Raw genomic sequence first — 15,173 nt, forward strand, 5'->3', positions numbered from 1 at the left:
AGCTCATCACTTTGGCTAATAGATTCATTTGCTGCTGTGGAGCTCATGAAGATGTCAGGGAAATAACCTCCTGGGGAGGGCAGGGGCGGGGGAAAGCCGCTTCACAGCTGAGGCCGTCCCATATTCAGAAGCCTTTGGAAAAATAGCTTCATCACTAGTCATTTGCCAGGATCTGCATAATAAGGCAAGAGGCACCACAATTACTGAACTCCACATGAGTGGATGTCTGATCATGCAACCTGATTTCCCCCTGCCACTCCCCAAATCTGGAGGGCCCCTCAACAGCCCCAGAACTGATTTGGGTGACCCCTGTCTTGGTAGTGGCACATACACTGCTGGTGGCCAGATTTGGACAGACACAACTCTGCTACTCAGGTTGTGTATGGAAAGCTGGCCCTTTGGAGAGAAGTGTTGGCTAATGCAGCCTTACCCAACCAGGCACACTCCAGATGGGTTGAACTGCTACTCCCATAATGGGCCTGCTGGCTAAGATTTATGGAAGGCACAGTCCAGCATATATCCAGAAGACAGCGGATTGGAGAAGGCCATGATTCCCGTCATCACGCTACATCCACCACACCTGCCTCCGGAGGAGGTGGGGCTTCCCATCATGAAACCCTTTGAGGGACTTGGCACATTAGGCGGCACCAAAGAACAATGCCAAAGGGCATTGCCAGTTTGGCACCATTTCAGCATCATTCAGGGCTGGGTCTCTTGGCCGTGGGTTGTCAGGTTGCTGTATTTATTGTTTATTGCTTTCTAAATATGACTAGTTTGTTGTTCTTATGTATATTTTTAAATCTGTAAACTGCCCAGAGAGTCTAATGGGGTAGTATGAAATTAATAATAATTTAATAAATCATCAATGCTGATAAGAATAATAGTAATAAAAATAATTCCAAAGTGGTACAGTAGGCTGAAAGGACTGCACCAGCATGATTAAATCAGCTTTCAGAGGTCACATTTGAAAGGACATAACACATCCTAGCTGCTTAGGGTCCACCTCCCATTCATTATTCCCAACAGGGTCAAGTAACTCTCATCCACTGGGAAAGTCACCATGTCCTCAGATATTTACAACTTAATCTGTGTTTCATGTAGTTGCCGGACTGAACTGGTCCACTCTTCTGTCTCAGGAAATCCTAACATCCAAAGGAGGAGCCTAGCAGAGCATGAATGGCCATGTTTCCCCTTCCCTTGGTGAATAAGTAAATAAATGCCCATTGCATGTGTGATATTACTTGACCTATGTCCAAGTTACCTGTCAGGAAGTCTTGCGGTGTGCCAGTTTCCCACATGCTGCATAGAAAAACCAGTCACCCTTCTGTTTCAGGATGCTCCAAATCAAACACTTCTAGGTATATTTACATCGCAGGGCCAATCGTATGCAAGTTACTCCTTCAAAGCCAGGTAAGCAGCATGGACTGAACCTCAGTTCTGTGTAGGGGTTGGGAGGAAGCATAACAGCTGAGAATCCAGAGGGCTGAGGAGCAGTGCTTGAACTCCTGAAGAAGGAGAGGCAAATGTAGTGAGAAAGCAGCACCATTAAAACTCAGAGCCAGGACAGTATTCTGGTTAAGAGTGTTGGACTGTAACTCAGAAATCTGTGTCCCAGTTCCCACTTGGCCATGAGGTTCACTGAGTGACTTTGGGCCACTCACTGACTCTCAGCCTGACTTATCTCATAGAGTGGTTACTGTGAAGAAATAATGGAGAGGAAGAGAAACCTCTTTGGGTTTAAGTGGTTTAAGCCACTTTGGGTTCCTTGCAAGAGAAAGAAAGGTGGGATATAAATGTAATAGAATGTAAAGTCATGATAATAATTAGAATAATAATAGTTTTGTTAATATTTGCATCAAATTATGACAGTCCAGGAACCAACCAGGCTTTCTGGAACAGCACTGAATGTTCATCCACAGCACACCTCCTCAACCTGGTATCCGCCAGATATGTTGAACTACAATTCCCATTACTTCTATAAGCAATAGGAGTGGTAGTCTGATACATCTGGAGGGCACCATGTGGGAGAAGGCTGACAGAGAGTGATTCTTTTGATACCTGCACAGGCTCTCCATAACCACAAAAGGGTCATAACTGTAAGGCTTCATTTGGTGGCAGTTAAAGCTATTAATTAATGCCTTGCTGGCACTCTCTGAGCATTTTCTTAGTTTTACAGATGAATAAACAGGAAGCATAGGAAAACTGAAGCTGATGAGATGGATAAAGAAGCCAAGGGCTGTAATCGCAATTAATCAAAAGCACCTTACCATTTTCAGTCAGCTTTTAAAATCAAGTTGTCTAGATCCATTTAGTCTGCGGTTAGTAGGCATTTTATTGCTATGATTCCTGTCCATCATTCTTTTTATATGTGAAACCATTAATTATCCTAATTCTTTGCCCTTAAAGCATGTGAGATAGGAAGTCATTAATGCCAGATGTTAAAAGCTTAACCTCAACAGGTGTGACTAATGATTACACTGCATGACATTGGGAGAAAAATGTCTCTGGAGAGAGACACATTTGGAAAGGCATGCTCAACAGAATCCTAGAGCCATAAAGGGCAGAGGGTTGGACTAGTTTTATAGGATATCTTCTCCCTGTGTCATAATACTAGAACTTAAATGGCTCATCTAATCAAGCTGAATAGTGGGAATTTTAGGACAGATAAAAGGAGGCACTTCTTTGCTCATGTCATAAACCATGGAATGTGCTACCATAAGATGTAATGGTGGCCTTTAAAAGAGGATTGGGCAAATTCATGGAAGATAGAGCTCTCTATAGCTATTACTCAAGATGCCCATGTAGGACCACCAGTCTCAGGAGGCATACCAGGTCAATAGCAGGCCCTGAAGAACAGGAGCGGGAAGCTGCTACTGCACTCAGGTCCTGCTTGTGGGCTGCCCACTGAGGCTCTGGTTTGGCCACAGTGGGAAGGCCCTATGGGCAGATTCAGCATGGCTCTTCTTATGATCCTGGGGAGTAAAACACATCTGAGGAACCTCATGGAGAGGCAGGAAGCACAAGTTTAAATGGGTAGTGACCCCAGAAAGGAGTCTGGCTGGGGTGCCTATGGAGACAAGGAAGGGCTAAATGTTTTTCCTTCAGGTTTTGAGAAGCCACAGAACCAAGTGGGGGCCACTGAGTTGTGCAGTTCCAGAAGCCCTGGTTTGGGATTCCAGTGTTAGCACTAGTAGCAATATTTCAGTATTGTCTTGTTCAGATTTTGTATCCTAACTGATACAATGGAGAAGGAGTGTGTGCATTGACATTAAAAATACCTGCGCCCTGCTCAATCAGCTGTTAAGCAGAATTCCCCCCCCCCCAGTCCATTGGCATGCCTTGGCATCAGCGTGGAATAGTTAACTAATTTTATTCTGAAATAATGTTGCAAGCCGCCCAGAGATGGAAGTAATGGACAGCATACAAATTTGATAAATAAACAAATAAATAAAATAAATCAGCAGAATAAAATATGCATTCTACATTTTATATATATACTCACACACATACATTATATACATGCATACATATATTCTTAAATGATGTTTAAAGTTGGCAAGTTGAGCTTCTCAGGCACAAAATTGTGGATCCCATTGAAATTTTAAAACACAAGAATAAAAGCTTATTAGCCAGTACATGTATGTAACATAGCCAATCCCTGTATGTAACGGCAGATCATATGTTGCATAACAAGAATGGGGAACCCCTGGCCTTTAAGGCAAAACTGGCCCATCCAGCTGCCCTGTCTGGCCTAAGGAAACTCAGATGAAGCTTATCCTACTCCCTGAAGCCTATTGCCAAAGTTAGAAATTCGGGCCAGCTCTGTGTTACCACCAGCTGCCTCACTATTACTGTGATTCATGTAACTATTTTCTCCCTCACCAGATGCTCAATAGCACTGCTGATGAACAATGAAGGAGGGAGTGTTAGAGACAAAGATGGCTATTTAACCCACCAGTGGAGCTGGTATTCCAAAAATCAGGTTCTACAGTTACTGGAATTTCAGGTATGAAACTGATCTCTTATTACTACTCTTCTTGTATCAGAGAACCTCACACTTTTAGAACAGTTGTGTTAGCTTCAATTCTCCTCCAAATGTTGGGTTCTTCTCATTTAGTCTATGGTGGATGGAAAACCTGCATCATCATCATCATCATCATCATCATCATCATCATTATAACATTTCTATGCCGCCCCTTGCCGAAGCCTCAGGGCAGCTTACTACACAATAAAATACATTGAAATACAATAGAACATAATAAATTACCATTAAATACATGATTTGTCTGTGCTACTTTCTGTGGTCACATTCTACCACGGAGTGCAAAACTCATCCCTGTGTGCCAAAGCCAGCCCACTTGGGTGCTCTCTGACCATGCATAACTTGATGGTTTTCCAGCTTTTGCAGTTTCTTCCCACTCTGAAAGGATGGACCATCTCCTGAAGCTAATTATTTAAGCTCTAAGATGCTGGTATTTCGACCTTGCCCCCTTTATTTCTGGCTCCCAGCCCTGCGAGTTTCTTTGGGACCAACTTTGCTCCTTTTTCTGAGAGAGGTTCCATACCCTTTTCTACACAGTCCACTATTGCCAGCAGGCACGAAAGTCTGCAGCATTTAAACATCTTTTGCTTGACTACTGTACTAGGGAAGGCACTGTTTTCATAGATGGACTCTCCTTGCAATCAGTGGCGAACATTTTTCAGCCAAAGAGCCAGGTTGCCATTTGGGAAACACTCCATCCCTCATGTCCCCACTTCTCCTGCACACACACACACCACTCATCTGCATCCACCCTCCTCAGCAGTCTCTTAATCTGACTGATGCAGAGGCATTTTTTCTGCTCAGTGCTGAGCCAGTGAAAGCTCTTGTCTGTGATCAGCTGCTGATCAAAGATAAGAGTTTCCCCTGTCTGGGAGACAGCACATGATCTGAGGAACCTACAGAAATTTCCTGTCCCCTCTCTAGAAGCATGATTTTGCTTTCCCTATTATTGTTGTTTGCAGAAATGACAAAAACAAGGTTAGGGGAAGGAATCTTGACCCTTTGCTCAGCTAGTCTAGTAGCATCTTGTATCTTAGCCACAGTGATGTTCCCAGTAAGAGCTGTCATTGCTGAATGGCAAGAAGGGGAGGGAAGAAAGGACAAGGCAATCCAGCCACCTGCTTCTTCCTTCTCCCAAGTTCCTAAAGAATATATCTACATATACACTATATCTATCCTGATAACAGTGACAGGGGAAAAAAACTGGCATTGGTAGCTCAAACTTTGCTGCACCTGCCCATGGAGTAGCACATGCTTACTCCATGTAGGATGATGCACCCCCCAGAGAGAGTGGTATTAAAGCCTCTTTTGAAAGCTTTCCATTGGCAGCAATTGGTGCCTCCCCTGAAAAGCAACCAGCATCTTTGGAGGGGCCATTTTCTGTTAGGAACATGCCAGGGAGAAGATGACTTTTCCTCAGCCTCTTTCTGCATCCTGAATTGCCAAGGCTTCCATGCAGTTGCTATTTATATAGCAGAATACAGTGCATGCAAATTGCATGGAGGTTTCTGCCCATTTGATCTCTCGGTCTACCTCTCAATCTACTTTGAAAAGCTTGAAGCTGGGGTGGACCCTCAGGCTTGCACACTACATCACTCCTGCCTGGGATCTCAACACAGCCCTCTTGGGCTCCACAGATCACATCTATTTGGACCTCAAATGCCCCATTTGTCCAAAGTTTGTTTTTGCCAGTGCTGTGAAGTCACCCCATCTCCCACATGGTCAGAGTAAACACAAGGCAGGCAACACGAAACAATTTAGCCAGTGTTCCTGCCCACTGGCCAGGTTGGTAGAGACTGCTGGGGGCTGACATCCAAACAAACTGGCGATCAACTTTTTTGCTCTGCTCTGCTTAATTTTTCTTTCTATGCAAACATGCTAGCCAAGCTGAAAGAAGCAACTGATGTGAAAGGCAGCTTTTACCCTGGATGTGCGAGGATGGTGATCCTTAGGTGTATGAATCAGCCATTTAAACTTGAATCTTTCTGACTTTATTCCTTAGATAAATGAACAGATAAAACTAAAGGTTTTTAATCAAAACTCCATGACAATTACATTTGCTTCCATCAATGAATGCCTCAATTTACCTTTGGTTAAAACTGGATGTACACATGCATCAAAGGCTGATAAGCAGGTAAGAAGACATTGTGTGGAAATGACTCTTGACTTCAACTGTGTTACATGAATATTGATATGATTTACAGTAATTGCTTATTTTCTGGTACCTAGCCATATTAACTGAGATGCAAATAATGGTATTTTACCCACTGACTTAATTCAGCTTTACTGAAATGAAGTTAAAGAAAATTAAGTGTCCTCTTCATAACTAATATTAAAAATTTTTAAAAATAATCCTAGACTTAATTGTGGCTTTCTCATCAACTCTTCTTCAGTAATTCTTGCTTTATGTGATGCAAAGCCCTCCTTCCATATACTATAGATCCAGACATAATTTCATATTTTATTTATCACTCTCATCTATAGACCACCTCTCAACACATTAAGAGCAAAGCTAGTCAACAAATCATATACATAATACATTTTCATTAAACTTTAAAACAGAATAATTATTTTACGTATTGGAAACTGTTTTGGTTTTCCACCAATGATGGGTGAAAAACTAATGCTGGGTCCAAAATGGTACCTCTCACTTTTACAGGGTTATTCATCTCATGTGGAAAGAAGCGGGGATGATTCTGGGAGACTTTGGAGGTGTAAAGTTGCTAATAAAGATTCAGGGGGTTTGTCATATGTGTGGCAATATAGAAATGTTTCTGGAAAAACAGCAAGAAAGCACCAGCTTGTGAAAATGAAAGCAAAAAGCTGCCAGTGCTCCAACCTACCCCTGTTCCTGAAGCAATCTTTATTCTTTATTTACTCTTCATTATAATGATTTGTAGACCACCTTTTACCAAAGAAGAAAAGGTGGTTTACATAATAGCCCTGGTCCAATAAAATGACAATCAAACATAGAGCAAATACCCAAAATTCAATAGACCTGTACTGAAAATTGACAGAGGCACCCTTGGTAAAAAATATCATAGCTATTTCCCATGAGAGGTTTTTTTTTTACTATGGGGTTAATAACAGGCACAGGGGAGCAATCTTCATCTTGAATGCTGCAGTTGCGATGAATATTGGGGCCTCTCTGTGTATGAGTGTCCCTGCTAGTCATTTTTCTTTTAAAATGATGTGTTTAGCCTCCTGTGTGTAGTTTGGCCCTGAGCCATCTGATCCTTGAACAGAGCATTGTGTTAAGTCTCACATGTTGCAGTACTGAGCTTTTGTTAACACATCCCTATAGATTTTATGCTTATCAGCAAAAGCAAACTCTGCTATAATGGCTAATAGACAAACCATGTCTCTCTCTCTCTGTAAAATAGAAAGATACATATCCCAGACTTGACTCTTTTCAAATTGCTTCCCTGGAGCTCTATTGACCTTTTGAAGAGTAGCACCCAAGACCTAGACCTGCATTAAAGCACAGCCTCCTTTCTTTAAGAGTCTCTTTCCAGGACTCCCCCTGCCCCAAATATTTATATTTGGATGCACTTTTGTGGAAAGACAGCCTTTGTGTTAAAATGTTTTATTATCCCATAGGCTGCCTTTGTAGGCTGGCTGAATAACATACTTTGCAGCCACATGACGTTAATTGGGCCATTTTTTAGATTAAGTTTTCATTGTTGGCTCAGTTGGCATTCCCCCCACCCCCACTGCTCCCATTTCTTAAATACAGAATATATGCAACAATAATACACATGCACAATAAAAAATATATGCTTCTAATGAGTTCTGTTGTACAGAAAAAGTCATAGTGGTAAGTGCTAATACAATGAAAAATGGATTCAAGATCAAATCCATATATATAAAATGTACTGGAGCCATGGAGGACAACCCATGGCATTTCACATTGAAAACACTTTGAAGCTCCCTTGAGAGTGCTTTGATAGCATGGATCCACCTGCCTTTGTGCTTTCAAAAGGCTTCCCTGCATGGGCAGAAAGAGTACTCCAGAAAACAGATTTGACCAAATTCTATGCTCTGAAGTGGTGTGTGAGTGAATGCACAAATGGAGAAAGTGTGTGGTGGTGATATCCTGAGGGCGGAGCAGAAAGAACGAGTTGGTAATGATGGAATAATGGTGGTGATATTAATTTAGGATTGAAACCCCACATGTTTTTTTTTTCTAAACTTTTTATAATAGTTTGGATGTACACAAATCTAAAATGTGAAGGCTTGTCTGCTCAATATCCTTGGAAGTGCCCGCTGTCAAAGTGGGCAACATCCATGGACAATGGCAATGACACACTTCAAATGTGTTATTTTGCTTTCCCTTAAATGTTGTCACACAGAGAGCTGTCAAATAAAAGCAAAGTTGTGACTAGATCTTTGCTCATGAAAGAGGGTGGTAAGTCACCCCCTTTGCAGTAAGATCTCCTAGGTTTTTAGTTTGCACCTGACTGTTCTTTGTGTATTCTACATTTTCCACCCCTTCCCAACATCTAGGTGTTTGGGAAAGTGGAAATGTGCAACCTACCACTTCTATAGGAGTAGTTACTCCTATAGCAGATATAGGAGTTTTGAGAGCTATCAAAAATAAATGTTTCTTTTAAAACAGAGTTTTTGACAGGGATATATGCTGCCCTGTAAACCTCCACCCACTTTAGCCCTGACAAAAACCCTGTATAGCTGCTTATGGCTATATTAATAGAAGTATTTAGTGTAAAGCATATCTATCTATTCTTACACACAAATTGGATGCTTCTAGAATATGAGGGTAATAATACTACTCAATCTTACAGGGTTCTTATGAAGATGTCTGAAACAATGCATTTTATTGGCTTTGAATATTAGGAATGTGTCACATACATGCTAATATTACTGCTCATATTGCCTTTAATGACATTCATGTACTGCTGCAAAGCACTGTACATATATCGATGCCCAAACTATGCACTATTCCATAATAATCCATATTTCTTTTCTCCTTTCACTTTCCAAAGTTGTCTGGAAGAAACATTGAAAGTGATGACAAGGAAAAACATTGGAATAGAAGTTTAACAGAGATTAAGAGGAGGTTTGAGAAGATAGTAAGACAATATATAAATGGTGTTTTGATGGTTTCAGGTATAGTCATTTTTGCTTTTCCTGTGGTACTCACATTGCATATTTGTATCTTTGCCACTCTCTCTCAGACACACACACAAGGAACAATGATGAAAATAGTACAAATTTGAAATATTTTTCTTTTTGAAATTTTGATACTAAATTTTGATACAAGTGGTCTTTTGTCAGGTGAAAATGGAGTGCTGGTGTCAAAACTCACTTCAGGCACAATCCTTTGGCCAGTAATCCTTTTGGGCCAGCCATTTGTAAAGGCAAAATTCCCACTGTGACCTTAGCAAAGCTTTCTGGGGTCGCAGAAGGGACTCGGCCTTCAGGGAGTCCCCTCTCAACTGGCATGCTGCTTTCTGCGTCAGCTGAGGCCTGAAGATGGGAGACCTTCTGGGAGGGTTGTCCTGGGGGTGTTGTGGGGGTACAGAAAGGGGAAGGGGAGGCACCACCAGCTTCAGCCAAAGCCAGGTGGCACCTCAGCCCTTCCTCCTTAGGTGGAGAGGTGGCCCAGCACGTGCTCGTTACAGTCTATTCAGACAGATCCATCTGATTCTGAGGAGGAGACGGAGGGGCAAGGACTGAACAGTTTCAAGGTTACCTGCTGAAGATGTTCAGGCAGCATGTGAGAATCAGCCTACCCTGGAAACGGAGGGCAACATTTCAGAGCTGGGTGGGTGGGGGCAGGTGATGGAGCAGGAGCTCCTTGACTCCATCAGGAGGTGATGGACAAAGTGAACAGACCAATTGTGAAGTATCTGCTGTTCCCACCATCTAGCCTTCAAGCAGCAGGAACCAACCAGAAGCTCCATGGAAAGGGAGGGAGGGAGGGGTAGTTTGTTTGGATTCAACTTTTTACATGGATAGATGCTTCTCCCACATCTTGAGGAGAACACTGCTTTTGATTTCTCCTACTCTGTAACCTGTTATGTTTTAATAAGACTTTAAAAATTTGATCTGAGTCTGCTGGAGTGGGGAAGAGGGAACAATAAACCTAATCTTACCTCTTTGCCAATACCAAAATTGGCCATCTAGATGTTCTTGAGGCCACGGGGAGTGCAGAGACAACACTCACATCCACATACCTCCACACACAAGGGGATGGGTGCCTTCTTTGTCTGGAAGGTTACAGGCAGTCACATAGAACTGCACCCATAGTGTATGTGAAGTCTGCGTTCTGAATGATTCCTCTGCAAAGGTAAAGCCTGAAGTCAAGGTTCTCAGGTCAAATGTCAAAGTGTGAAAAATCTAAAAACTGCAGAACTTGCAATCTGGGTACAAGACCTCCACCTGCCCAAGCTCCCCAGCAACTGGTGTGTGCAGGCTTTTCAGCCACAAGCATGTGCACGGACAGTCACTGATCACACTCACCCTAGCAGCAAGAGATCCTAGTCTTGCACAGAGATGATTTCCACCCTGATTGGCAAAATTAAAAGGGAACTGTCCACCAGGAACAGGCCCTATGTGTCTATCCATGGAGGTTCCATTCCTAGAACACCCCCACAGCCTCCTTGGCAGGAATAGTGAGGGACACTCTAGGAACAAGACTTCTATGATGGAAAGCACAGGCTCCTCTTAGAGTACACCCAGCAACGACCGATTCTGAGGGCCCAGCAGAGGCCAGACAGGGCTTGACCACCACCTGTGGCCACCACCATCTTTTGCACCCCTGCTATAGTCAGTGGATGGTATAAAGGTTAAACACCAGTAAATGCATCTGTGGACTGTGCCAGATTAGACTAATGACCAACTCACCTGGCGTTCTGTTGGGAACAGTGACCAGCCTCAGAGTTCCTGTATTCAGTGGATCCTGGTTTTTGTCCCTAACCTCTTGTCCTCACAGGAGTCAAGCACACACACTGTCCTTGTCCACTAGGGGCAAGAACAGCCCTCCCTTTATTTGCTGCTCAGGAATTGGCTCAAGGTGCTTGATTTCAGGCCTGTGCGCATACAATGGGACATCCATAAAGCCTCTTCTCAATTATGTTGGAAGCAAGGCAAGCGGGCATGGTCCTGCTTCTCCCCCATGCATTTTTTGTACGATTGGATGTGGATGCAAAGGTTTGATTGCTGCTACTCTCTCTTCCCTGGTAAAGTATTGTCACTATTTTGCCACTGCTTTGAGATTATAGTAAATACAACTAGATGCTGCAACTCAAAGGTCAGAGAGTTCTAAGTTGAAAGAGCAATACTTTGCACAAACAAACTCAAATTTTATACTGATAACAAAGCACTTATACGCTTACTCTATGAAATGACTAGTCACTCTTCCTCTCGACAGGAATTTGTTGTATAGACTATCCACTCGGCTTTCATACTTCAAAGCAAGTGAAGTTTTTGATGAAGGAATCTCCACTTCAGGCCTGGGATCGAAAACTAAGAGAAGAAGCCCATGCCTCAGTTCAAGAAGCAACCAGGAAACCAGATTTCAAGCCAACACGTAGACAGACGGTTACCAGTCTCAGCAATATCAAGAAGAAACAAAGGCCTCCCTCAGGGTCAGTGGATTTATCTTTTGAGGGGAAAACATCTGCAAAGAAGTAAAACTTATCATGTGGGTTGGCAGGATTCAAGCATCACCTTTTTCAAATGAAAATGGGAGTGCATCGTTGGGCGCTCCGCAGAAGCTGTGGTATGAAGGCAGTGGTCCCTGTGTTGGCAACATTTCCTGAGTTGGCAGTGACTTGCTTGTTTGCTGCTGCCCGGTGTGCTGAGCTGCCCTACATAGTCCCCATCTCTAGTAGCAAGGCAGAGAAGTTAAGGGGTGCAGGTGGTGCAGTGGGTTAAACCGCTGAGCTGCTGGGCTGGTTGATAGAAAGGTTGCTGGTTTGAATCTGCACAACGGGGTGTGTTCCCATGGCTCCGTCCCAGCTCCTGCCAACCTAGCAGTTTGAAAGCATGCAAACACAAGTAGATAAAAAGGTACCACTTCGGTGGGAAGGTAACAGCGTTTAATGTCATGGGGAAACTATTACCTTTTTAAACTTATATGTTACCTTTTAGGAATTGGCACAAGGGAGCATGCTTTGGGTCAAACATGCCTTCTTCAGGGGTACTTTCTGACTCCTTGGTTGCCAATCTGGAAGTGGCTTGGCAGGAAAATAGGAAAAGGGCTTGTTGGCAAACAAGAGCTGAGCTGCAGTCCACTCTTCGTTCCTTCATCTCTTCAACGTTGCTGACCGAAGGCTATCATTTTGTTTCCTGCTTTTCTCGCATTTGGCACTTTGTATTTGCAGAACTCAGTGCCCCTCCTCCAGATAAGCATGCCACTTAAGGTGAAGCAGTTGGCTTCTGAAGACAGGGCCTTCTTGGTGGTAGTACCCCAGTTTGGAATGCCCTTCCAAGAGATGTGTGCCTGGCACAACCTTTATTGCTTTTTATTGTCCTTGGGAATAAGGCAAAGGCATTTTTTTATTTCCTGTCTTTTAAGTGCAAGTTTAATCTTGATGACTGCTCTATGTAGCTTTCATAAATGTGTGGTTTTTAGGTGATTTGATTTGTGTTTGCATTCTAATTGATTTATTTTTAAGCCATGCTGGGAATATGCATGAAGGTGATATAAACTTTATTTGTTTTGCAATATTTATGTAGCACCCATAACAAACTTTTTCTGGGTGTTCAATTAAATCATTAAAACAATAATAAATCAGCAGCAAGATGCTGAAGAGCACAAAACCACCTTTAGCTTAAAACTAAAATAAGACCAGCAACTGAAAAACACTAACACTAGCATAAAATTTAAAATCCTTAGGAAACTAAAAAAAGTCTTAACTTGGAGCAGAAAGGGTCACAATGTAGGTGCCAGGCAAGCTTCCCCACAGACGGCATTCCACAAGGGGGGCACCACCACAGAAAAGCACCTGGCTGGTAGCCTCTTGTTACATAACATTTGGCGGGGCACCCAGGAAAGGGACTCTAAAGATTATCTTAGATCTGGGTAGGGATAGATTGGAGAGGCAGTTTTTCAATTAAGCTGACCCCAAACCCTTCAAAACTTTAAACTGGGCTTGGAAACAGGTAGCAGTCAATGTGGTCTGGAGAAGTACCAACATAACATAGTCACATCAGCCAGCTAATAAATCTGTTGTCCAATTTTTAATAAGCCAGAACATCTCTATCTATGTATAGCACATTGCAAATATCCAGAATGAAGGACAGCAGGATACACACAACTATAGCAAGGCAATCTCTGTCCAGTCAGACTCCTCTGACTAATATTCAAGTGACATCTTGTAGTTGTTTGATTTTCCATATCCCTCTCTTTCTTTCAAACCTCATGTTTCACACAGAGCCAAAGCAGAAACCTCAGCTGGGGATACCATCCCTGCACCTGAAACCTGGGCATCTTCTCCTACAGACTGTCCAGTTGTGCTGCGCAGAGTTTTGACCAAAGACACCGAAGGTGTATGTTGCAAGTGTGTGGTGAAAATCCCATCAATTACAGACTTGGAGTTTGAAAAGTTTATTACTGCCCGAAGAGATCCCCATCAAGTCATTGTGATCTGTGTGCTGTCACCCCAAAACCATTCCTACTCGCCTTTCTTTGAGTGGTCCATAGAAAAGATTTACATACAGATGCAGCATGGCCGTCCCTCGCCTTGCATTCAGGTAAGTTTGGCACTTTAGCACTCGGCTTCCTCCTTGCAAGTGCAATCTCCTTGCCTGTCTGGTAATGATTGCTACATTGTGGAATTTTGTGGGTATAGAATTTGCCACCCACTATACATGTAAGAGTTGTGAGATTATGCATCTATGTTTGCACTACATGAGCACAGAATTTGATATCTGGTGTAGAATGTATTTTCCTGTCATTTCCTTGTTCACTTTTTATTTATTGAAAAGCATATTTTTAAATCATAAAGCTACCAAGGAAAGCTAAACTTGAAAACGTGTGCGCAGAAGCCAAGGCAAAATAGGCCTCTCAGCAGTTGGCTGATCTTCTGTTCTCTGCTGAGGTCCATGTCCTTTCTCTAGAAACAGATACATCAGGAATCCTAAATACACATATTTCTCCACCCATGTGCTAAAAAAAGAGACCTTGCTCTCTCCAAATCATCTGCCTGTTGGAGCAGGACTCATTTAAGGTGTAATCCTATGCAAGTTCAGACAGAAAGAAGGCCTAAAATTCCCAACTTGCCTCAGCTAGCCAAGGTTTAGACCTTTTCTCTGTCTCAACTTGCATAGGATTGTGCTGTTAGTTCCTTGCTAGAGTCTCCTTCCACCATCAGAATTCCAGGTGGTCACTGGTACATGAGAATGGTTAGAATCAAACTGCACATGTCCTTTCCAGTATACCGACAGAACAACGCTCTCCCTTTCCAGTGTAAACATGATCCGTACCGCTTCCTGAAATATGACCTAGAGAGCCCTCTGAACAAAACTCCTCCTCTTTTGGTGCAGAAACACGGTGTGGTTCCTGGAATGGTGGTTGTAAGTACCTGATCATTTCCTTCCTGTAATGCCAATTGCTCCCTTTGGTTCACAGAGATGGTGAAAGTTCTCTTTTTGTAATGCATAATGTCAGCTATCCTCAGTCTGGTACCCTTCAGATGTGTTGGATTGCAATTCCCTTTATTCCCAGTAGACATGCTAGCTGAGAATGATGGGAGCTGCAGTCCAGTGCATCTGGAAGGCACCTGCTTAGAGGAGACTTCATTATATTCACAGGCAGAAAGAAGAAAGGTTATATTTCAGACTCTAGAACCTTGAATTGCAACCTGAAAAGAGACATTCAAGCCAACCTTAGGCTACTTGGGGGTTTGTTTTATTCAGAGCTGTATGCTTAAGTGACTATCTCCTGATGTCCACACCTGATGTAAGCAATTAATGTGCATGTGTACTGTTATAAGTAGCTCTCGAGGGTAAGCCTGAGCACACTTGGGCCATGGTGAGTAGCAGAAGGACAAGTTTCAGTCTTCCTCTCTGCCAAAGCGCTGACAAAAAAATCACCTTTCCCCAAGCTGAATTGTACATTTTAAGGGAAGCTCCCAGCCATGTCAATGGAGGCCTCCCTTAAAAT

At 42.9% G+C, this 15,173-nt stretch overlaps 1 protein-coding gene across 1 annotated transcript in view; it reads left to right on the top strand.

The window, feature by feature from the left end:
• Positions 1–15,173, top strand: part of CUNH3orf20 (chromosome unknown C3orf20 homolog) — a 44,848-nt gene that overhangs the window by 19,328 nt on the left and 10,347 nt on the right. The window contains exons 6-12 of the mRNA XM_044451522.1: positions 1,258–1,410; positions 3,886–4,006; positions 6,045–6,176; positions 9,046–9,169; positions 11,436–11,652; positions 13,444–13,762; positions 14,477–14,584. Coding sequence (XP_044307457.1) covers positions 1,258–1,410; positions 3,886–4,006; positions 6,045–6,176; positions 9,046–9,169; positions 11,436–11,652; positions 13,444–13,762; positions 14,477–14,584 — 1,174 coding nt within the window. The remainder of the gene's footprint in view (positions 1–1,257; positions 1,411–3,885; positions 4,007–6,044; positions 6,177–9,045; positions 9,170–11,435; positions 11,653–13,443; positions 13,763–14,476; positions 14,585–15,173) is intronic.

This window comes from Varanus komodoensis, unplaced genomic scaffold, assembly GCF_004798865.1.
Source record: "Varanus komodoensis strain SLA01 unplaced genomic scaffold, ASM479886v1 scaffold6_2, whole genome shotgun sequence".
Taxonomy (NCBI): Eukaryota; Metazoa; Chordata; class Lepidosauria; order Squamata; family Varanidae; genus Varanus; species Varanus komodoensis.